The sequence below is a fragment of the Coenobita brevimanus genome, chromosome 65 (assembly GCF_032717465.1).
Source record: "Coenobita brevimanus isolate Jiangsu-jjx chromosome 65, ASM3271746v2, whole genome shotgun sequence".
NCBI classification, from domain to species: Eukaryota; Metazoa; Arthropoda; class Malacostraca; order Decapoda; family Coenobitidae; genus Coenobita; species Coenobita brevimanus.
The window spans coordinates 30,931,511-30,955,441 of NC_137018.1; the positions used below are offsets into that span (position 1 = coordinate 30,931,511).

At 42.7% G+C, this 23,931-nt stretch overlaps 1 protein-coding gene across 1 annotated transcript in view; it reads right to left on the reverse strand.

The window, feature by feature from the left end:
* The window catches only part of kcc (solute carrier family 12 member kcc), a 1,104,173-nt gene that overhangs the window by 653,164 nt on the left and 427,078 nt on the right, over positions 1-23,931 (reverse strand). Inside the window, exon 2 of the mRNA XM_080276408.1 lies at positions 20,681-20,737. Coding sequence (XP_080132534.1) covers positions 20,681-20,737 — 57 coding nt within the window. The remainder of the gene's footprint in view (positions 1-20,680; positions 20,738-23,931) is intronic.

Here is a 23,931-nt window from a genome sequence, read left to right on the forward strand (position 1 = left end):
CCTGGCGTACCCTAATCAACCTCTGTCCTACCCTATCATAACATGCCTCATCCTACCCAACCCTCCTAACCCAACAACTCAACCAGCAGACCAGAACATCAACAGCGACAAGGAAAACACACACACACACACACAGGTAAATTAGTTAAGCAGATGACGTAAGCAGTGCCATTAACCCGTCTCTGGCAAGCCACCCCTCCATCACTCACCCCCTTAATTGTCCCCCCTGGCAGCCTCGTTGGGGGGGGGTATGGGATTGGGGTGAGTGGCTGGGGGTGAGGGGCCGTGGGGGGGGTGATTAATGAGGGAGCAGAGAAGTGGTGGGAATTTATGTCCTAGTGGATGTGGGACTTAGATGAGGGGAAAGGTGGCTGAATGGAGGGAGGGAATTTTGAGGATGTCTTTTTTGTTTCACTCTATTTCCTAATGCTTTTACTCAAGGAAGAACACATGTACGACTTATATGAGGGGGAAGGGGCTGGCTGGAAAGAGGAGGGAGTTTTGGATAGATATTTTTGTTGCAGTTGTCGTGACCTCAGGCTCATTGGAAACGGGAACATTGTGGACTACAGCCTTAGGCTGCTCTTCTGCAGTGCACCATTCTCCTTCTGGAGGATAGGAAAGTTGTTGAGGGACTTTTTTAAGCTCGGCAGTTAAGCCGCTTGGTTACACTGGTGTCCCCTCATGAAGGTGTCCCTCTACAGCACACTGAAGGACATGGAAGGGTGAAGGGGAAACTAAACACACTCACTGCGATGACGTATTTCATGTTATATTCTTGGTGGAAGAACTTTCAATAATGCGAGAGTTCTTGAAGGCTTATCTTACCCTTTCGCTTCGAAAATCTACCCTAAGCTGAACACAACTGTCTGGAGACGGCAAAAATAAAAAATACAGTACATCCTCAGGCTGAATAGTGAAGGAGCCGGGCATTATGGGGCGGTTGGAACGGAGAGAGGAGTTTCAGTCCTGTGACATATATTTTACATTAATCCTGCCGCTGGTATACAGTGTTGATCAGGAGTAGTTTTTCGAAGTGGATGGGTTCAAGGCATTACTAACCACACCATTGGTAAATATCAACCAGAAGTTGGGGGAAAAAAAAAAAAAAAAAAGCCAAGAGGCGACTTATAGTTACTCTCTTCAATCTGATTTTACTGAGATCAGTAGAGTTACCTGAATGGTTCAATGAAAGATTATCCCTTTTGCCCGAAGATGTCATATTATTTCCTGCTACTGTTTAACACACGGTACTGTTTTACTCAAATTTAGAATACACCTCTCGTGCTGAAAAGATCAATGAACGCCGTCTAACGCCTCCAAGTCGATACGTGGCGTACCTCCCAAGCCGACTACAACTGACAGATGACTGAGGGAATAATTATAGAAAAATTACGTCCTGGCAAAAGGGGTGAACCTAACCAACGTTCATACAGTCTACACCAATCGTCCATCCAGTGACGTTTTTGCTACTTTATTCTTAACAGTGCCTGACAATTATTTTACTCAGCATAATTATGGCAGAATTATAGAAATGGAGGAGTTAGGTGTAGCCTTCATTAACCCCTTCACTACTGGAGGTCTGTCCCAATTTGAATAAAATCGTCTTGTGCCTGCAAGAAAATAAATTAAAGTACGTGCTTGGGCTGAAGGGACTAGAAACAATGGTGGTGGTTGGCCGGGTTCTTGTGTTTTCCAAGTCTACTGGGAGTCATTCATTGAAGATACTGCCTTGGAAATTCTGTACAACTTCACTTCCTATACTCTCTCTCTCTCTCTCTCTCTCTTTGAAAAAGATGCATTCAACATTGCCTTAATTATTGGTGTACACGAGTTTTCTACACATCAAAAGCAGTGCTGCATTGATTACATAACTCTTTTCATCTTCACAGCAAAATTACGCAACCATAATCCACTACTATTCTCACTAAAACCCTACAAACATCAAGGAACTCTCACAAATTCACCAAGGTTATCTAAAGAGAAGACCTGGTTAAAAATAGCCAAGGCTCTCCTTCACCTCAACCCACCATCAAAGAAAGTGGGTCCGCGTTGGTGTACGTTTTCTATGATGGCTGCTTTCTCTCTCCTCTCCCACTTAATGTAAACACCGTTAACACACTGATTTAAACCACTAGTCTCCTTCCTCATAAACATCCAGAGCATTTTACACCACTACCAACGAATAAACTTTCACTCAACCTTTTCACGGCAAGAGCTAAAGCGCTTATTTCGTCTTTTTTCCAGCGGTCACGTAACCTTTTTAAAGCTGAATTCTTAAAGCTGCTTTGCTGTTTCCCCAGATGTTTTTCCCTGCATTATGGCTCTCGCTCTTGCACATACATAAAAGCTAGTCGACACCAGTTGTTAGTATGACTGTTTGCTAGGCTGTCTGGGTTGTATTCTAGTGATCTGGGTTTCGTAACACATCCTAAGAGGTTTATTCTGCACATCACATCTCGGTAAAAACCTTTATTTGGAAGATTTCGCGACAACTCTGTCTTAGCGGTTTCTTCTGTACAGTATACCCCATTAACCTTCTCTATATTCCTGATGCCAACTGTCGATACTAGAACGTTATAAATTACATGCAAGAGAACAATAACGTATGATATGCGTAATAATCGTCAAGAAGCCTATAATGCTTTTTTTTTTTTTTTTTTTTTTTTTTTTTTTTTTTTTTTTTAAAAAAGGAATCAGGCTAAAAGCGACCAAAATTGTTCCCTTAGAGAGAGAGAGAATCTGCTCACTTCGAAATGCCTGAACACATTGCGTTTAACACAGGAGGTCATATGTAGAAGGAAATACAAACCGAGGAAGACAATTCCACAGCTGACCTGTTGTATACGTGAAGGACTGGGAGTAACGGTTAACTCTTGCATTAAAGAGCTGGACAGAAAAGGAGTGAGTTTGCTACCAGACGGGTGCTATGCGCCCACCGTAATCGAGGAGGGATGCAAGCAGACTGTTCAGAAGAGCAGCGACCATTGGAGTAGCAACAGAAAAGATACAGATGCAACACTGAGGCGAAGAGACAGAGGTTGAAGGAAGTCAATACGAGGAGGAGAGTTAATGAAACAAAAAGCCTTTGACTCTAACCTGCTGAGATGTGTTGTATGTTGGGAGCCCTCCACGCATGAGATATTTAACACACGGACGAATAAAACCTATGTACAAGGTCAACAGTTGTGTGGGGGTAAAGAAGGCGGAGAGTCAGCTTCACACACCTCATCTCTTGGAAGCACATTTTGCAAAGAGGTAGTACAATCTTTCCTAGATAAATCCCGAAAGAATGAAACCCAAAGTATTTTCAGAGGTGATGCAGGATTAAGTTGGATGTTATTAAATATTAAAGAATACTCCTGCAGAAGATTTTGGTGGGTCGGAAGATGTAAGAACTGAACTTTTGTAACATTAAAAACAAGGTCACCCCAATCAGAGATATGAGACAAGTTTGAAATTGCGTGTGCCATGGCCTAATCCAGTGTTTGTTGAAGTAAGTGCTGTGATGGACGCTGCGAGAAGCGAATGGAAAGGGGAACGGTGGAGTCATCAATGATGAGTAGAGTTAGATGTACAGCTTAAAAGATAACTGATGAATAGAAGAATGAGAGTCGGTCACAGGACATAACATTGAGAAGCACCGCTACTGATAGCTCGAGAAGATCGGTGGTCGTCTCCAAAAGCAGCTATAGACAGAGCAGAAAGGAAGCTAGAGATGGGGGCACAGATAAAAGGATAGAGTTATGTCACATTCGACCGAAAGCCTGTGAATTGTCAAGTGCAATGGCAAACCCTTCGCCAACGTTTTGAAAGGAGGAGGACCTGGAGCTGAAAGGAAGGTGCGAAGATCGTGTGTAGCGTCTCTGGTGGAATTCATACTAGCGATTGGAAAGATGGTTGTGATATTAATGGTGCTTTATTACCCGTCCCCGCCCCGGAGGGGCTCGGGGACGGGTATTGTTTTCACTTGGTTTATTTGTCTTTTTGTTTGTTTGTAAAGTTGTCTGTTAACAACTTTACGGGAAAGCCACTGGTGTGATTCTGACTAAAATTTCAGGGATGATGGGCTATGAACGTCTGATCACCTGATTAAATTTTGGGTCAAATTGGGTCAAGGCCCAGGCTATTTTTTTTTTTTTTTTTTTTTTCCATGACTCCTTTCAAACTCGTAATATCGACATGAAACCAAAATCTAAAGGCGCATCTTTCAAACCTGCAACCTATAACATGCTTCATTACATCAGCGGGGGCACCGCCCAGTTAGTGGTAGAGTGGTCAATGTCGAGTGGGTCGGGACTAAAATTCTAAATGTGCATAAAATCGTCAATTTTCACCCGATTTACTCCAAATTTGATATGTGGCATCACTAATTAGATATCCTGTTGTATTTATACGTTAACACTGAAATGACTGCCGGGGACGGGTTTGCTGTGCCTTGGCACCGCATCTTATTTATTCATTTAGTTCATTTTTTAAAGAAGAGATTCGATCACTTTAGAAATACAGGATGCTGAAGCAACTAGGCGACAGTCTGAGGGCTGGCAACGGTCACCCATCTTTAGCACAGGCTGAACAAGAGCAAACTTCTAGCAAGAAGGATAGGTACAGCCTCTTAAGGAAGCATCTGCCCCTTTCCTCATCGATACAGTGTGACACAGTGAATGATGGCTTCTTGACTAGTCACTGTATACACCCGGATTATGTTAGTATGCCACCCATCCTTGTAGGGGAGAGTTGCCAGTTATCAAGTGGGCACATGTATTTATTACGGCGACTCTTAGTGTTCCATCTTTAGTCGCATGCCGTGTTGTGATCTTTTACAGACACATCGGGTCCAGGAGGGCCAATAGTTCTCTGAGAGACTGAACAAATCGACAAGCAAAGGAAAACGAATTTACCTAGGTAGGGTGTAAGAACAGAAGCAGAGTCCTTGAGAACAACAGGAGAAACCCCATCAAGCACATACGCCTCACTAGTATTGAGGCCATTGAGGGCAGAGTGTACATCAACTGAAGAAATTCTAATGTCAGTCATGTTGATGTCAGACGGAGGGGAGGAAATGGAGGAACAGCACCGGAATCGTCTAAGGTGGAAGTAGAGGAAAAAGTATGAGCAAAGAGTTCTGCCTTTTCAGTGGAGGAAATAGCTACAGGGCCAGCAAGGCGGAAAAGATGAGGGGAAGAGGGTAAGGTTATTAGAAAGGTTTTTGTTAAGGTACAAGAAGGAGCGGGATGAATTTGAGTCGGGGAGTATTAGAACAAGCGAGATTAAACCAAGTTTTTTTTTTTATTATTATTATTCACAGGATAAGAGAAAGGTATGTATGCTTTCATGCCACTGAAATTAACCTCGCAATGCATGAGGCACACTCAGATGGCTCTCGGCCATTGAGGCAATAATCATCAAGGAATGGCCTAAGGGTCTCCCAATTACCAGCACCAAAGTGCCACAGCCGCCGCTTCTTAGAAGGGTTCACAGGTGTTACTGAAGCAAAGGAACACGTTAAGGTGATAAGGTTGTGATCGGAGGAGCCCAGCGGACAGGAGAGATTAACAAATTAAGTACAAGGATCGGTTGTACGGAAAAGGTCAAGTACTCTCTCCAAGGCGGTTAGGTACATGGACAGGGTGCTGTACAAGCTGCTCTGGTTCATTAAGGATGGAAATGATACTGGTTTGTTCACCAGGATGATCAATGAATGGTGGTGAGAGCTAAAAGCCACACATTTGGTCTGATAAGGCTATAATCTAATGGACTTGGACGGCTTTCCAGCACTCTTTCTTTAGCGTTTTTATTTTGTGCATTACTGGGTACTCTATTGTAGGGCAATCAAATCTTCTTAACCCCCTCATGGTCAGGACAACTCTAGATATCACTGCGAATATCGGATGATTTTTGTTCAGCCGAGAGCGATTTGCAGGAGCCCGAGAGTTAACATTGATACCATTGACAATCTTATGGTCAGGACAACTCTGGCACTATTCCTGCTTAGGCTAGACAATTCAGGTAAGCTGAGAGTTAGTTGAGCTTGAGAGTTAATATCGTCAGTGTTCAGTAATAACAGAAAAGAGAAGACTACCCCTTCTGTACGATGACGTCTTCATTTTTACTGTAGGCAATAATATCCCCCTCCCCCGCGCGCGCACACACACACACACACACACACACACACACACACACACATTTCAGCTCGATCTGTTAATGCACCCTGACATCAGCTGAGAGCACGCACAAATCATTTAGAGGACCTGACATCATTGAGAGCACCCTAGCATCACTTAGCACATCCTAGCATCAATCACAGTACCCTGACGTCAATTAGAGCATCTTGACATCATACTGAACACCTTGAATTCAGCTGAAGCAATAAGACATCAATGACAATACCTCTTCATCAATCAGAGCATATAGACATCAATTCGACTGCCTTTACATCACCCGCTACAAATTAGGGCAACGAGTCATCAATCAGAGAACCACGACATCACTGAAGACCTTGACATCAACCAGAGCACCACGGTATAGAGCGCTTTGACATCATTTAGAGCACAGCCTATACCGGTATTAGAGAACTCTGACATCAGTTCAAAGACCCTGGCATCAGTTTGAGCTCAATATATTAGTTCACATCAATTAGTGCATTATCATGACATCAACTACAGTACTGTGACATCAATTAGTGCACAATGACATCAACTGGAGCACCATGACATCAATTAGAGCATCAAGACATCAATTAGAAGACCATGACATCAACTGGAGCACCATGACATCAGTTGGAGCACCTGACAACAATTTGAGCATCACGACATCAACTGGAGCTCCTGACATCAATTAAAGCACCATATCAATTAGAGCACCTGACATCAATTAAAGCACCATATCAATTAGAGCACCTGACATCAATTAGTGCACCATGACATCAATTACAGCACCAGACATCAATTACAGCACCTGGCATCAATTAGTGCACCATGACATCAATTACAACACCTGACATCAATTACAGGAAGATGACACCGACTAGAGAAACCTGACATCAATCAGAGTACCATGACATCAACTGAAGCACTCTGAAATCCATTACAGTTATAGCAACATGACATCATTAAAAGCACCCTGACATCAATTAAAGCAATTTGATATCTAATAAAGAACATGAGTACAACATGACATCAATTAAAGCGCCCTGACATCAATTACAGAAAATTTACATCAAATAATGCACATCAATTACGGCAGTGATAGTTCAAATATCCTAACATCAGGTGGCTACATCAAACACCCTGATATTATATAAAGCACAGTGACATCAATCAGAGGTCCATAACATCAATTAGGGCGTCACGACATCAATTAGAGGTCCATAACATCAATTAGGGCGCCACGACATCAATTAGAGGACCATGATATCAATTAAGGCACCATGACATCAATCAGAACACCATGACATCAATGAGAGCACCATGACATCAATTAGAGAAAAGTTTTAATCTGTGCCCTCCGACACCGTTTACATCACCCTAACTACGACCAGAGTACCCTGACATCAGTTTAAGGACAGCTTCAATTCCAGCACACTGACATCATTTACAGAACCCTTACTAGTGAGATCCCAACATCACTTAGAGCAGACATGGGCAACTAGCGGCTCGGATCAGCCCCACCCCCTCCTACCGCCACCGAACTGTGTGATAAGGGCATGAGTTTTCACCTGAAGGTCAGGTAAAGTGTGAGCAACGGAACATTTCTGGCAATCACGGATTAAGATTTGTACACTGAGCTCTCATATGTAGCTTCACGTGGTATGGCGTTCACGAAATCTGGCACTGAATCGGTGAATAATTTTTTTATATATATAATAAAAATATCAAAATTACTTTACAGTACATACTTCTTATAAGTACCAAAACATCACTGCATCTGCAAGAAAGAAGATTGCACTGTTTGGTAACTGGTAATTAGGTGAACTGCTTTTCTCACGGACAAATTTTGTCAAATCCAGTCACGGGTCTCAGTTCAAAGATGAACATTTAATGATCCCAGAGTTGCGACATCAAATATTCTTCCGAGTTTTGATCGATTAGTCAACGTCATCAAAACCCAACTGTTACAAAAAACACTGATACTGTCTGATGTAGAATACATCTTCATTTATTTATAATTTTATAATGAATCATGGGTACACAACTGTAAGCTAATCGTGTACCTTTCCATAACGGTTGACCAAGTGCCGAGAATACTTGTTTCCTAATGCAAGAACATTATTTCGTTCGCAATGCATCACGATGGAAAAAAAATGTTACTAAAACAGTGATTCAAACAGAAAACAACTGACACATTGGTATGAGCCTCACCGGCAGTAAAAAACAGTTTTGCATTCATTCTATAGGACACTGGCCCATGGATCAATAAAAAAAATGTAATTCAGCCCGCAGACCCAGGAAGGTTGTTCATGCCTGATTTAGAGCACTGTATCCCCAACAGTAGCACCTGACATACCTACAGCATCTTGACACCAATCACAGTACCAGTTGCCGGACTTGAATAAAACTAACAACTACGACTCCCTTGGCGTTAACGAGGAATTTAAATGTGGTGGCGCTGTGCATCCTGGGTGGAGTGATACAGCTGCGGCGTCCACCCAGGAGCCAAAGCTCCTAAATTTCCCTGCACCTCGCCACAGGAAGAGCGTTGGTCCGACCCTGGCGAGGTGTTGTCTACCACATGGCAGTGCTGATTCCCAATACGATGCATGCACTGTACTGCACTGTACGTGTACGACACTACCACGGAAGCAGTTTCTTGAGTGTGATCGATGTGTATGCTTGGCCGGACAGGGAGTTGAAAGAACAACAAGAACACCATGACATTTAAAAAACCGTGACATATATCAGAGCACATCAATTACACTTTCCTAATATCATCTGGGGCACAACATGAATTAGAGCACACTGACATCACCTAGAGCACATCGTTTAGAGCACACTGACAAACTAGAGCACATCACATCACATCAATTAATGCATAGTGACATCAGTTAGAGCAATCTGATATCATTTACGACACCCGGGCAACACTTGGGGAGCAATATCAAGTAGAACACACCAATTAGAACACCTTGACATCAATGAGCACCTTAACGACCTAACCACCCCAGGCCACTGATTGGCTTCGTCTGATCACCCTATCTTATTATCCCCTCCATCTCCTCTCGTCCTCCTTAATCGTCTTGCTAAGCCCTCATTACCTTACACACACACACACACACACACACACACACACACACACACAAATACACACACACACAAATACACACACACACACAACGCCCGCAACACTAGGAATGTTGGAATGCGATTAGTGTGCAAATGGACGAAGAGGAATTTTGAAATGAAGTAAATATATATGGAAATGTGACTACGGATGCATGGTGAAGGGCAGTGTGGAGATGATGGGGAAGAAGGGAATGGAATAAAAGAAGGACTGGCGAAACAAGAATAATTTAGGAAGAAGAATATGGAAATGGGGAAGGGTTTAAGAAGGAAGAATTTATTAATGGAGACTAATTTAACAAAAGAAGAGGAGGAGGAGGAGGAGGAGGAGGAGGAGGAGGAGGAGGATTAGGGAATGCTGTGTAGGAATGCTGAGTAATTTAAAAGTGAAAAATCTGAAAAAGGGGCCATTGGAGAAGTAAAAATTAGTGAATGAAAAGCTATATAAGAAAGAAGTTGTAAATGAAGAGTGCTGAGGAACAGAAATGGGAAATGCGGGATAATATCAAATAAAATGCATAACTGGAATGTAGAGTAACAGAACAGAGAAAAATTTGGGAACGAAAAATAATTACGTAGAGGAAGATTAATTTTATAGAGGAAGAAATTGAGAAAGAACAGTCATCACCTAGAGGGGAAAAACTGATCACTGAAGAGCAAATTAGGAAAGAAAATTAGAAAAAAAAAGAACAATTTGAGAATGAGGAGTACATTAAGAAAGAATAATTTAGGAGTCAAGAGTGAACTGGGAAAGAAGAATCTGTAAATGAAGAGGAAATGAGGTAATTTCAGGTCCACTGGTTCGATCTGGGTCTGTATACATAGTTTTAAGTCATGCCCGGGAGCGTGTGAGGAATCAGGTCTATTGGTAAAACTGACGGCGAGATGAGATTGGCTGAAGGAGGAAAAAATGCTGAATCCAATATGGTCACCAAAGCAGTTTACCAGCATGGATGAAGCGATTCTCTCTCTCTCTCTCTCACACACACACACACACACACACACACAGTCGCTGTAGACCCGACCAAGAACAAGTTACCGGGTACAGTGCTGAAACATTACCTGAAACAAGTTAACAAAACCAGTTCAAAACGAGTCACTTCCACCTCACCTCGTCAGTACGTTTACACCTCTTGCATTACAGCCGTCCCACCACCACACAAGATTAACGATACTTGTTTTTTATTAACCCTTTAGTTACACGTCGTTATTGTTAATTATCCTCCCAGCGCCACATCACTTTTTTTTTTTTTTTTTACTTTTGGAGACCTTCCCTCGTTGTGAAGGAGTTACGAATAATCTCCATCAACTCCTTCTGAGCAACGGTATCATTCATTTTACATTCACTCTAACACATACTGACCTTACGGGACACGTCAGGCATTGAAGGAGTTAAGCCTACTCCATAGTTACTAACACTGTTCCAATTACATCAGTGACATTTTTTCCCCATAATCTGTCCTATATTGAATTCATCGTCTGCTGGAGGTAATGTAAAAAAAAAAAAAAAAAAAAAAGTTATCGTACCAGACACTACTCTTGCCTCAAAGTAACTATCACTACCACTCCATTCATAGTTACACCCACCCGACTCGCGAATCGAGGGAATCTGTGTGTGTGTGTGTGTGTGTGTGTGTGTGTGTGTGTGTGTGTGTGTGTGTGTGTGTGTGTGTGTGTGTGTGTGTGTGTGTAACAAAACAACTCAGCTTTGATCCAATTACGACCAAACTTGGTAAAGGACTGACGGTCAATTAAGAACCACTTGTTTTTAGAATAATGGGTCAAATCTCAAGGTCAAGGGGCACTGAGACCAATCTTTGTTGAAGGGCTGAGGATAAGGCAAGAATAAACGGATTCGATTTTCACAATAATCTATAAAAAGATCAAGGTCACAGAGAAAGGTCAAAGGGCAAGATTCCAGGGCAGTCACTTCCAACAGTGTGGTCTGATTTGAACCAACTTGGTGGACGGGTTAAAGGTCAACAGGAATGAAGGGATTTAATTTTGAAATCAATCAGTTAAAGGTCAAGTTCACAAGGCAAGGTCAACTTCGACCCGTGCATCTGTGTGTGAGGAAAACAACTAAAACAGCTTTGATCTGATTTGGATCCAGCTTGGTGGATGAGCTGAGGATCACCCAAAAGGTTAACTTCGTGTTGTTTTTTAACAACAATTCAAAGGTCAAGGGCACATGGCAAAGTCCCTTCAACAATTTTTATCCGATACAGCCTAAAGTATGTGTAACAGTTCTGGCTAAAACAAAGATAAAGAGATTCGATTTGAGAACAATCAGGTAAAGGTTAAGGTTACAAGTAAAAGTCAAAGGCCAAGGTCAGTGGGCAAACCTAACTCAAACAGACCTGATCTGACCCAAAGTTGCTGGGAGAGTAAACGGTTAGGCAAGAATTAACTCGGTTCGGAGAAAAATCTTTCAAAAGTCTAGGCCGAGCGCCAAAGTCAAATATTCGGCCCTTAGACCAGCTGGTGTTCCCGGCGGTTGCACTCTTTGAGTGCTCCTTGTTATGCTTTTTTTAACAACTTTTTCCCATATTTAAAAAAAAAAAAAAAAAAAAAAAAAGTGCCGGGAGCAAGCTTAAACATGGGATCAACTTACTGAGGGGCTAACCATACCTCCCATTAGCCACCACCAACCAACACACCGACCATTCTGCCCCCATTTTTTTTTTTGTTTCGTGGCAGCCTCTACACCTCTAAACTTTGGTGGGCGGCGTCTGTGGCGTGTATAGCCTCGTTAGCCTTTGTTCCTCGCAGCAGCCCGTCATTACGGTGAAAGGCAGTGTAAGGGAAGGGACACAAAATGTAATAATGCTCTAATCCCTCTTCTTTTATACCAGCAACACTAATTTTTTGTTAACGTCACTCTGATTTTCCACTTTTTGTTTATCTGTTTTTATTGTAGTGTGTGTGTGTGTGTGTGTGTGTGTGTGTGTGTGTGTGTGTGTGTGTGTGTGTGTGTGTGTGTGTGTGTGTGTGTGTGTGTGTGTGTGTGTGTGTGTGTGTGTGTGTGTGTGTGTGTGTGTGTGTGTGTGTGTGTGTGTGTGTGTGTGTGTGTGTGTGTGTGTGTGTGTGTGTGTGTGTGTGTGTGTGTGTGTGTGTGTTTTAATGCGTGGCCACCCTCCTCCGGAATGATGGCGACTGACCACGTAGATTATGTACATCATTATCTTCATCAAAATCCAACCCTAATTTCCATGTGAAAGATGAGGCGACGTAAGACCTAGAAACAAAGAAGTCATATAAGCAGGAGCAATGTCAACAGAGTGCCCAATGAAACGTAACAGTCAATCACACATCTTTCAGGGCTTGAGGATCCCTAGCTCCACCTCGCAAGCCTAACCATCTACACAAACATTTTTTGCTTTACATACGCGCCTCACATAAACTTGACAAATACAGTCATTTTGTGAACTATCATATCAAAAAAGGGGTGCCAAAACCTTGTCATGTGCTTCATCATACATATTTCGTTCATTTATCTCAAATTCCCTACTCACACATTAATCTACCCTATCCATCCACCATCTTGACCCTCGACGCCTCCTTTCACCATCTAACTCACTCACATATGCCCTTTTCATCACCCTATCCATATACACTCCCACTTTATGACCGGTCTGTTTTAGCGTTCTCTCATCTATCCTTTGATCAAATTGGCCCTTTTACTTTACATCTTTCATTCGTCATTGTTTATAGATACATAATAGTTTTTAAGGGCGACTCTGCTCATCTGTCTCTCACTAACGACAGTCGGACGCGAGGTGCTTAACTCTCATTGACTTTAACAGCCACATACCTCACCTCACAACACCACACCATACCCCACACTATCCTTTCACACCACACCATACCATCTTCTCACACCACACCACATCACACAAATGGCATTAACAACAGTGCTCCGAAGCTTCCGTATATAATCATTTTATTCATTCTAAACAACCAAACCATATTCCTTAACAGTTTGATTTCCACTAGTCTCACCCTTGATATTTTCACACTGGTGCCATACAGTATAAAAGTGTCACATTCATGCAATAAAGTGGATATTAACTCACCTTTGTGCAGTCCCCATTCTACCTACGCATTCAGTTCTCTGTATCATATCAAGGCCTTTATATATAGCACTTGTCGCCTTAAGTCTTTCAACTCTCCATTTCCATTACTCATTCACCTCTCATATACAATAGTGTTTTGTCCATTCGATAAAAAGGATAATCAGAAATAGGGCTTGTAAAAAAAATTCAGAAGCATCAGATTATCCAATAAATGCTGCTTTCTCCTCTAATCTCTGCATCCCTACTTCATATATATTCGCCACGCCAGTTCTGCCTACCTACAATAACTCTCCATCCCTTCACTTCTCCTATACTCCTCCTTCATTTTCCTCATTTTTTCCCCTTATTTTTCACATCTACATTACTCTTCCTTTCCTCCTCTTTCCTTTTCGTCTCTCCTTCCGTTCTCCTTTCATGGTCACTTCCTTCTCCCTGTATCTCAACATTCTACCCTACTCTGGTGACAAGAAACGCGCCATTGTGCGGTGGTATCGATATAGCCAGGTCTCCGCTGCAGTGTTTACAAAGGCTCTTCAACTCTCTAATCCATGAAAGAGGGATAGTGGATGGCATCAGGGGGAAAATGTCAGCTTGTAGTCTAACGAGCTGAGAACCTAGGGCTACATCAAGTATTGTCCTCTTCTGTTGATAATCTCTGTCCTCTATTCCTTCCACCTTCCCCCCAGCCTCTCAGAGATATTAAAAGCCCTCCTAATTGAAAATTCTCTCTCTCTCTCTCAGACCACGGCCTTCAAAATATCCTTCCAGTATCAAAGCAAGAAAAACTGATAACACGTCCCTCTCATATCGGCAAAGTCCAACTCTCTCCTACCTAATTGGTCCCCGTAATAAAAGCACTGCATTTTTATTTTCTTTCTGTGCCACAGCGACAAAGACTTTTAAACTCTCTCTCTCTCTCTCTCTCACTCTTTCTCTTTCTCTCTGACCACAAGACAACAAATATCGTCCAATATAAAATCAGAGATCTTAACTCTCTCTCAAACCACAACAAAAACAAAAAAAATATCCTTCCAATAAACAAATAAAAAAACGCAGACCTTAACAAGCCCTCCCCCCCCCCGTGTGTGTGTGTGTGTGTGTGTGTGTGTGTGTGTGTGTGTGTGTGTGATCACTGCGAGAATGGCTTTTAAACTCTCTCTCTCTCTCTGGGCTTCGTGGCAGTGGGTGATATAATGTGAGGTGGAGTGGCCGGGTTCCAGAGCGATTATGCGACCTCACGAGCTCCCTTGGGGTAGAGTGAGCGAGGGAGAGTAAGGGTCTCTCTCTCTCTCTCTCTCTCTCTCTCTCTCTTTCACGCTATGACATTTATTATATTATTCTGCTACCATTAGTCGATTTTCTTTAGCCAGCAGGGACTTTCCGAACTGGAGTGGATTCATATACGTTAATAAATATACTTTACTATAACACGTCGCCTTCAACTTTATTTAATATTACCTGAAAGTGGCTGGAATATAAAACAGAGTACGTCATCAAACTGAAGGGGTTATGTGTATGTGCTTACTCTAGAACCAGAGATGAAGGCATGTTTCTCTCTCTCTCTCTGTCTCTCTCCCTCTCTCTCAGTGGAAGTAGGTCAGCGTGAGGGGGGCCGCCAGCAGTGTTGCCAACCAGTACCAGCAGAGGGCCACCCAGGGACCCTCCAGCCTAACTAATCGACTCCATATTTTTTTCCCGTAACTACCTGGCTACACTGTTACCTCCTGTGTACGTGAGCCAAATACGTACACAGGCTGGGACACACAGATATATACACATGTGAACTGGTGCTTGGAAGTACGGGTTACATGAGGGTATATTTGTACACAGATGCTTGCCGGTTGTACACGCGCGCGCGCACACACACACACAGAAAGAGAGAGAGAGAGAGAGAGAGAGAGAGAGACAGACAGACAGACAGACAGACACAGACAGAACTTCAGAAATAAACAAATAAATATTAAACATCTCCCCCCCACACACACAGCCTACCTACAGTAGATAGGACGATGACACAAGGAATTTCCAACACACACACACACCAACAAAGAAATATACAGTACCATATACATACATCAGAGGATTAAATACACGCACAAAATACAATACATATACAGGAAATACAGTGTGGAAGATGAATGTCATGCTCTAATACTTACCACTTATTTACCGCTATCTTATTCCAACGCCAGAGCTGTTTGTAATGTATCATGCAAAAAAGGTCATGCAGTGAGTTGGGGTGGGTATGCTTTTGTGTGTGTGTGTGTGTGTGTGTGTGTGTGTGTGTGTGTGTGTGTGTGTGTGTGTGTGTGTGTGTGTGTGTGTGTGTGTGTGTGTGAGAGAGAGAGAGAGAGAGAGAGAGAGAGAGAGAGAGAGAGAGAGAGAGAGAGAGAGAATTAGTTATGCACAGTGAGCGTGAAGTAGGAAGTGGTCATGTAGAGAAGGTGAAGCAGGAAGTGGTCATGCAGAGAAGGTGAAGCAGGGAGGGGTCATGCAGAGAAAGTGAAGCAGGGAAGGGTCATGCAGAGAAGGTGAAGCAGGGAGGGGTCATGCAGAGAAGGTGAAGCAGGAAGTGGTCATGCAGAGAAGGTGAAGCAGGAAGTGGTCATGCAGAGAAGGTGAAGCAGGGAGGGGTCATGCAGAGAAGGTGAAGAAGGGAGGGGTCATGCAGAGAAGGTGAAGCAGGGAGGGGTCATGCAGAGAAGGTGAAGCAGGAAGGGGTCATGCAGAGAAGGTGAAGCAGGGAGGGGCCATGCAGAGAAGGTGAAGCAGGAAGGGGTCATGCAGAGAAGGTGAAGCAGGGAGGGGTCATGCAGAGAAGGTGAAGCAGGGAGGGGTCATGCAGAGAAGGTGAAGCAGGAAGGGGTCATGCAGAGAAGGTGAAGCAGGGAGGGGTCATGCAGAGAGGGTGAAGCAGGGAGGGGTCATGCAGAGAAGGTGAAGCAGGAAGGAGTCATGCAGAGAAGGTGAAGCAGGAAGGGGTCATGCAGAGAAGGTGAAGCAGGAAGGGGTCATGCAGAGAAGGTGAAACAGGAAGGGGTCGTGCAGAGAGGGTGAAGCAGGGAGGGGTCATGCAGAGAAGGTGAAGCAGGGAGGGGTCATGCAGAGAAGGTGAAGCAGGGAGGGGTCATGCAGAGAAGGTGAAGCAGGAAGGGGTCATGCAGAGAAGGTGAAGCAGGGAGGGGTCATGCAGAGAGGGTGAAGCAGGGAGGGGTCATGCAGAGAAGGTGAAGCAGGAAGGAGTCATGCAGAGAAGGTGAAGCAGGAAGGGGTCATGCAGAGAAGGTGAAGCAGGAAGGGGTCATGCAGAGAAGGTGAAACAGGAAGGGGTCGTGCAGAGAGGGTGAAGCAGGGAGGGGTCATGCAGAGAAGGTGAAGCAGGAAGGGGTCATGCAGAGAAGGTGAAGCAGGAAGGGGTCATGCAGAGAAGGTGAAGCAGGAAGGGGTCATGCAGAGAGGGTGAAGAAGGAAGGGGTCATGCAGAGAGGGTGAAGAAGGAAGGGGTCATGCAGAGAGGGTGAAGCAGGAAGGGGTCATGCAGAGAGGGTGAAGCAGGGAGGGGTCATGCAGAGGAGGGAATCACCCAGGAAACGGTAAAGCAGCAAAATGGTGAGGCAGAGAGGGATCATGAACCCTTCCAGTGCTCTTACGCATTTTTACTTTACTCTCGCTACCTTCAGACGATTTTATTCAGTTCAGGGAAGACTTGGAAGTGGAGACGGGCACGATACAGCCTTCATCAAACCCTTCAGTTCTACGCTTTCCTATAACTAAATATAAAAATAAAGGCGCCTGGCAGCAGCAAAAATAAATAAATAAACAAATAAATAAATACCGTAATGTGTCCTCTGACTGTAGGGGTTAAAAACAGTACGCTGTGAAAGGGCCATGCAGAGCGAAGTCATGCAGAAAAGGAAGGTTTGGACACTTCTTCAGAATGGGGCCATGCAAACACTGGCTTTTTCTAGAACAGGTCACTCAGAGATATTTAGTAACTACAGGGTTATGGAAGAAAGGGCATGCAGTAAAGGGTGGTTGTTGCACAGAAGGATCGTGCAAACAGGAGAATTATTCATAATGGAGTCAGGCAAGGATGAATTATTGAGGGTGGGGTCATGTACGCAAAATTATTCAGTACAGGGTCACGCAAAAAAGGTGAAATTATTCTGTATAAGATCATTTCACAGGGAGTAATTATTCAAGATGGTCGTAAAAAGAGGAACTGCTCAGCGTGGTGTCGTGCTATAGGGAAGAATGATTCAATATAGTGCCATGCAAAATGCGGAATTAATCCAATAAGGGACGCGCAGGAACGAAGGGATCAATACTGGCGTCATGCAAAGGGGGTCTCATGCACACAGGGCTGCTGCAAGACACGTGCGGATATTGACCTCTGCGCTTAGGGTATGAAGAAGATACTCAGATATGGGTCATGCAGAGGGTGGGTGGGGGGGGGGAATTCAGAAAGGGGCGTACAGAAGGAAAATCAGAAACAGTCAGGCAAAGAATCTGAAAATGCACAAGGGTCATGCAAAGAGAGGGAGTATTTAGGAATGGCTCATGCACATACAGAAACTCTGGATGGGTCATGCGGGAAAGTAAATTCACAGATAATCATAGAGAGCTGGTAAAATTTCATATGGGTCATGCAAAGAGAGGGATAGTACAGATGGGTCATGCAAAGAGAGGGATAGTACAGATGGGTCAGATGGGTCATGCAGAGGGAGGGATAATACAGATGGGTCATGCAAAAAGAGGGATAGTACAAATGGGTCATGCAAAAAGAGGGATAGTACAAATGGGTCATGCAGAGGGATAATACAGATGGGTCATGCAGAGAGAGGGATAATACGGATGGGTCATGCAGAGGAGGATTATTCAGAGATGGATTATTCTTGTAAAAAATATGTTATCTATGGAGGTAGGGCATGCAGAAAAAGTAGGTTATAATGGAAAGGCTCACGCATGGAAATTCAAAGTTCAAAGTTATGCAAAGAAAGCTACAGGTCAACACGAGGTCATGCATCAAAGGAGAGTCATGCACAAGGGGTCAGGAGCATAGCCTGGGTAGAATTGAGAATGGAGAGTCATGCAAGGAAAGAAACTGCACATAATTGAGTCATGCAGATGGAAGGTAATGCACAATGTTAGGCTGGAAAGAAAGGGATTATAAGGAAAGAGAGAGATTATTCAGGACGGGGACAGGTAAAAAGAAGGATTACCCGAAATGGGTCATGTAGAGAGGGATTATTCAAAATGGGTCATGTGAAGAGGGATTATTCAGAATGGGTCAAGTGAAGAAAAGGATTAATCAGAATGGGTCATGTAAAGAGAGGGATTATTAAGAATGGGTCATGCAAAGAGGGATTATTTAGGATGGGTCATGTGAAGAGAGGGATTATTCAGAACTGGTCATGCAGAGAGAGATTAATCAGAATGGGTCATGCAAAGAGAGGGATTATTCAGAATGGGTCATGTAGTGAGGAATTATTCAGAATGGATCATGCACAGAGGGATTATTCAGCACGGGTCATGCAAGGAGAAGTATTATTCAGAATGGGTCGTGTGAAGAAAAGGATTAATCAGAATAGGTTATGTAGAGAGAGGGACAATTCAGAATGGGTCATGCAGAGAGGGATTATTCAGAGCGGGTCATGCTGAGAAGGATTATTCAGAATGGGTCATGCAGAAAGGGATTATTCAGAGCAAGTCATGCAGAGAGAGGGATCATTTAGAATGATCGTGTGAAGAAAAGGATTAATCAGAATAGGTTATGTAGAGAGAGGGATTATTCAGGATGGGTTATGGAAAGAAGAAACATTCAAGTGCTGTTAAGGGGGGGGGGGATATTCTGAACGAAGGTCATGCAAAGAGAAGTATTACTCAGCACGAGGCCCTGCAAAGAGAGGGAATATTTGGAGTAAAGGTCATGCAAAGAGAGTAATTATTCAGCATGAGGTCCTTCAGAGAGAGGAAATATTTGGAGTAAAGGTCATGTAATGAGAAGAATAATTCAGAATGAAGTCCTGCAAAGAAAGAAACTGTTCAGTGGGAGACCACATAAAATAATGATACAGTATGGAGTCACCTATATAAAGATATTCTTCACAACAGAGTCGCACTAAGATACTGTATTATTTAATTCAAAGTCAAGCAAAGAAACAATTATTCAATATACAGCAGAGGTATGGAAAGAAAGGGATTATTTAGACCCGAGCCACACAAAGCATAGAATTATCCGACGCTGAGCCACAGAAAAGCACTTCAGAACCTGGTCATGTAAAGAAAAGAATTATCCGATATGAAACCATGGTAATATGATTATACAAATCTGAGACATACCATGAAGAAGAATGATTCAGTATACAATCATGGAAACAGACGCCATTCACACAAAGAAAAGAAAATGTTCAGTAATAAGTTGCGGAAACAAAGCAGTTATTCAAAGCCTGGTCATACAGACAACAGAACTGGTCAGTAGGGAGACATATAAACAAAGTTATCAGAATGGATGTCACACACCAAAAAAAAAAAAAATTATTCAGTATAACCTAAAGCCAACGATAGAATGGCATTTTTTGAAGTCAAACAAAAGAATTATTCACCATACAGCCAAACATCGAATACACTGTTCACAGAAGTCCCACAAAAGGAATTATTCAGTATACAGCCATGAAAACAAAGGCACTGAAAACAGTCACACAAAACCAAAGAAATATTCAGTATTATAGCCATGAAAAGAAAGACGCTATTCAGAACAGACACAAAGAATTATTCAGTACATTCCCACAGAAACAAAGAGTGTTCAGATTACAGTCATGCAAATAACAGAAATCTTGAGCATATAGCCAATGAAAGAAAACATTTTTCAGTAGTCGCAAAAGCAAAGAATTGTTCAGCATAGAGCCAAGCAACCAAAACAGTAATTCGGCGTCTGGTCATGCAGGAAGAAGCTTATCATGCACATGGGACTAATCACTCCAGTACGACAAGGTAGTTTTCACTGTATTCTTGCTACCTCCAGATGATTATATTCAGCTTAGGAGCGGCTTTTTGAGCTAGACAGGTTAGACACAGCCTTTATTAACCTCTACAATGCAAGAGGACAGGCTTTACGTACAGGGGTTATATTTATACAGCCTTCAATAACCCCTACAATACAGGCGGAGGGAGATTTTTAATTGTAGGGGTTATATACAGCCTTCATTAACTCTTACAATACAGATCTCTCCTCAGCTGAATATGGTCACCTGAAGGCTTGGAAGAACAGAATTAAAACCACATGTTGGCAGTGAAGTGAGGGTGGGTTGTCGCGTGGATATTCACCTTTACGCTTGGGTGGCTTGGCGGACTTGGGCTTGTCGGGGATGAGGCCCACCGTGTCTGAAAGAGAGGGTGGCAGGCGCGGCGGGTGAGTGAACAGCGCTACTCTACAAACACAGCACACCACAACACTGCATCACCTACAGTACCTACACAACACTGCATCACACAGGGAAAAGGCACAGGGCGCAAACATACAGCAATACGTTTACTTAATACATTCTAAACTCGTAACAATCAGCAGTGCGTCTACTTACTATATTGTGAACCCGTAATTAACAGCATTCCACTCGCAAGCATATAGAAATCAATTTAATTCTTATCTACTAATCCCGCCAAAACCATAAGACCTTTTCAGTACCGTATTATCTTATAAACTCTAAATATACAACAATCCATTTACTTATCTTCTACATCTTTTCGTTGACTTTCTCACTATCATGATGCTTCTACGTTTTATTCCACAATATCCATTAAATTATTAAGGCTTCTTCACATTTTTCCCTAAGATTTTCAGTAGGATGACGCATTGTATTTCACTCTTGCTACCGCCAGATGGCTTTATGACAGTGTGCAGTGTCCCTAAGCGGGCTAATGGCGGCTATATCGATCCTTTCCAGTCTGATGTCTCTCTTTAGCCGAGTAAAATCGTCTAAGAGACGCTAGGATTATATCAATATCAAAGTTAACAGTTTCAGTCCTACAGCATCTTTTTTATATTCTGTTCTTTACTTCAATAAACGTTTTTATTCAGAGGAGACTTCTGGTCGAATGTGACAGGTTACACAGCCTTCACAAAACCTACAGTAACAGACAGCCATTATATACTGCCATCAGCTAACGGTAGCTGATAATATTCTGATAATATTTTATAATATTATTTTGTTCCTTGATCTATGCAATAAAAAATCAGAACTTACATTTTTATTACTTTATTTTTGTTACGACCAAAAAATTTTACTGACCACCTAAATTAAGGATCAACGGATATACACAGGCATTGTTTTCCTCAGCCAAGTACTGCTTAGCTTAACATGACCTCGATTTTTTTTTTTAATTTACAACAGCCAATCGATTTTACTTGGCCTAGGATACACATACCGTACTCCAGGGCTGAACCTTCGTCATGCCAGTGGGACAGACACTGCACTGAGCTTTATGCCTGGTATTCTCGTCGGTCAAGGCACCTCTTCCTTGTCGATTTATTTTTGTATACGGGTGGCCAATATAAAAGCTTTTTTACGCTATAATATACAGAGCGTGATTATCAGAATTAATTAAATACCACGGAAGGGGACGACAAGGTGTAATGGGCAAAATGAATCGCTCAGAATGAGGTGTTAGGGAGCTTCCTCAATCGACGAGAATATACAGTAGGCCTTGGATGATAGCGGACGATTATCAGTCGAAGGAAAGCCATCCATCCATCCATCCATTGCCAGACGCCATGTATCCCAGACAGGGTGGCCAAGGGCTTAGAGTTAATTGTTTTACAGGGAGGGGCACTAATCCTCCACCAACCCCACTTGACGTAGGGATGCCAACAGCATCTGGTGTTCCCAGGCGGTCACCCATCCAAGTACTAACCAGACCCAACGTCGAAGGAAAGCAGTTTCATTAAATTCTCCTTCTCGTGGACGCACCTATCTCGTACTGTATTCCATCTAACGCCGGACGATTTCCTTTGGCTGGGAATGAGGGACAAGAGCCCGCTGGTATTAGCATTGGTGCAAGTAACTATTTTATAGTATGAAAAAAAAAAAAAAAAAAAAAACGCGTGTATTGGCCTCCAGTTAAAGGCAGATAGTCTTTTTCAGCTGAGAGTACATGTGTCTGAGTGTTAATCGTATGCATTTTACTTTTTCTGCTGACAGCTTATTAACCCAGTGAATCCGGTTGAGATTTTTACTAGTTTATTCTTGCTATTACCAGGCGACTTAATTAAGCTTTGGAGCCCTCTTCCCAACAGGTAAATGATGGTTACCTCTTGATCCATCACTTCGAAAACACCTCCCCCAAAGCTGAATAAAATCGTCTGAAGATGGCAAGAATAATAAATAAAGTACGCAAAGATACAGAAAATTGTATTCTATAGTTCACAATATTTTCCAGGCTAATATAATCGACGAATCAAATCCATTAATTCTGAGAAGACAATTTCATACTGTCGTCTTACTCTTTCAATTACCCTTATCACATTTCAAGTATTATTTTTAAATCCCCCCCCCTCTCTCTCTCTCTCTCTCTCTCTCTGCGTTGTCAAATCAGTGAGGTATAAGAAAAGCTTAATTTTCATTCATAAGTTCACTTCTTTGTTCTTCTTGTCCTCCCCTTGAATCTCACCAGCAACGTCTTCAGTTAATCACCAAATATCAAAGGCTGTTTCCAAATTTAACTTCTGTTGTTTTCCCAGCTATTAATTATACCTCCAACACTTGAAGTATTTTCGTATCCAGGTCTCGATTTTTTCTTTAATTCCTTCGAGGACGCCTTGATTAAGAGCAGACGCTGTTTTGGCACTGCTGAGATTTGGCTCTGATCTCTCTCTCTCTCTCTCTTTTGATGCTACGGGTGGTTGAGATAAAACACGTAATCTCCATAATTCCTTTAATTTCAACCTCCCCACGCTCGTGACGTCACAGATCAAACAGACGCCTATTTTCTATGCGTCCGAGTTTGGACATAAAGACGGCAGTCCGTTCCCTGAGGCCCGGCACTCCTCCTATCTGCCATACACCTTCACATGCAACCAAACTGGCGCTAATAATTCCTTCGGCCTAACGGCGTCTTCTTCATTTCATTGGTGTTACTACTAATTGATTTTATTTAACCAACTGAAGACCTGGAATGGAGGGGTTAATGAAGGTTCTCTCCAACCCCCTAGTTGAAAAAGTCTTTCCATAGTTCAATAAAATTGTCTGGAAATGTTAAGAATAAAGTAACAGAGCTGTCATCGAAGAAAAAACTCTGACGCCTTCACTGTAATGCTCCAACATCCATAATTATACTACTCTTGCAGCTTCGGACGATTATATTCAACAAAGAGACAGTACTCTACGCAACCAAACAAAGCTGAGAAAAATCCTAGCACTGAAGTGGGCTTTCAGTTCAATTAATTTGTGTTACACCCACACCCACCCACACACACACACACACACACACACACACACACACACACACACCAGTATTTCTTTTACCCAGGTTAACAGATGATTTTCATCAGCGGAAAGATTTTGTAGCAGTAAAAGACTTCT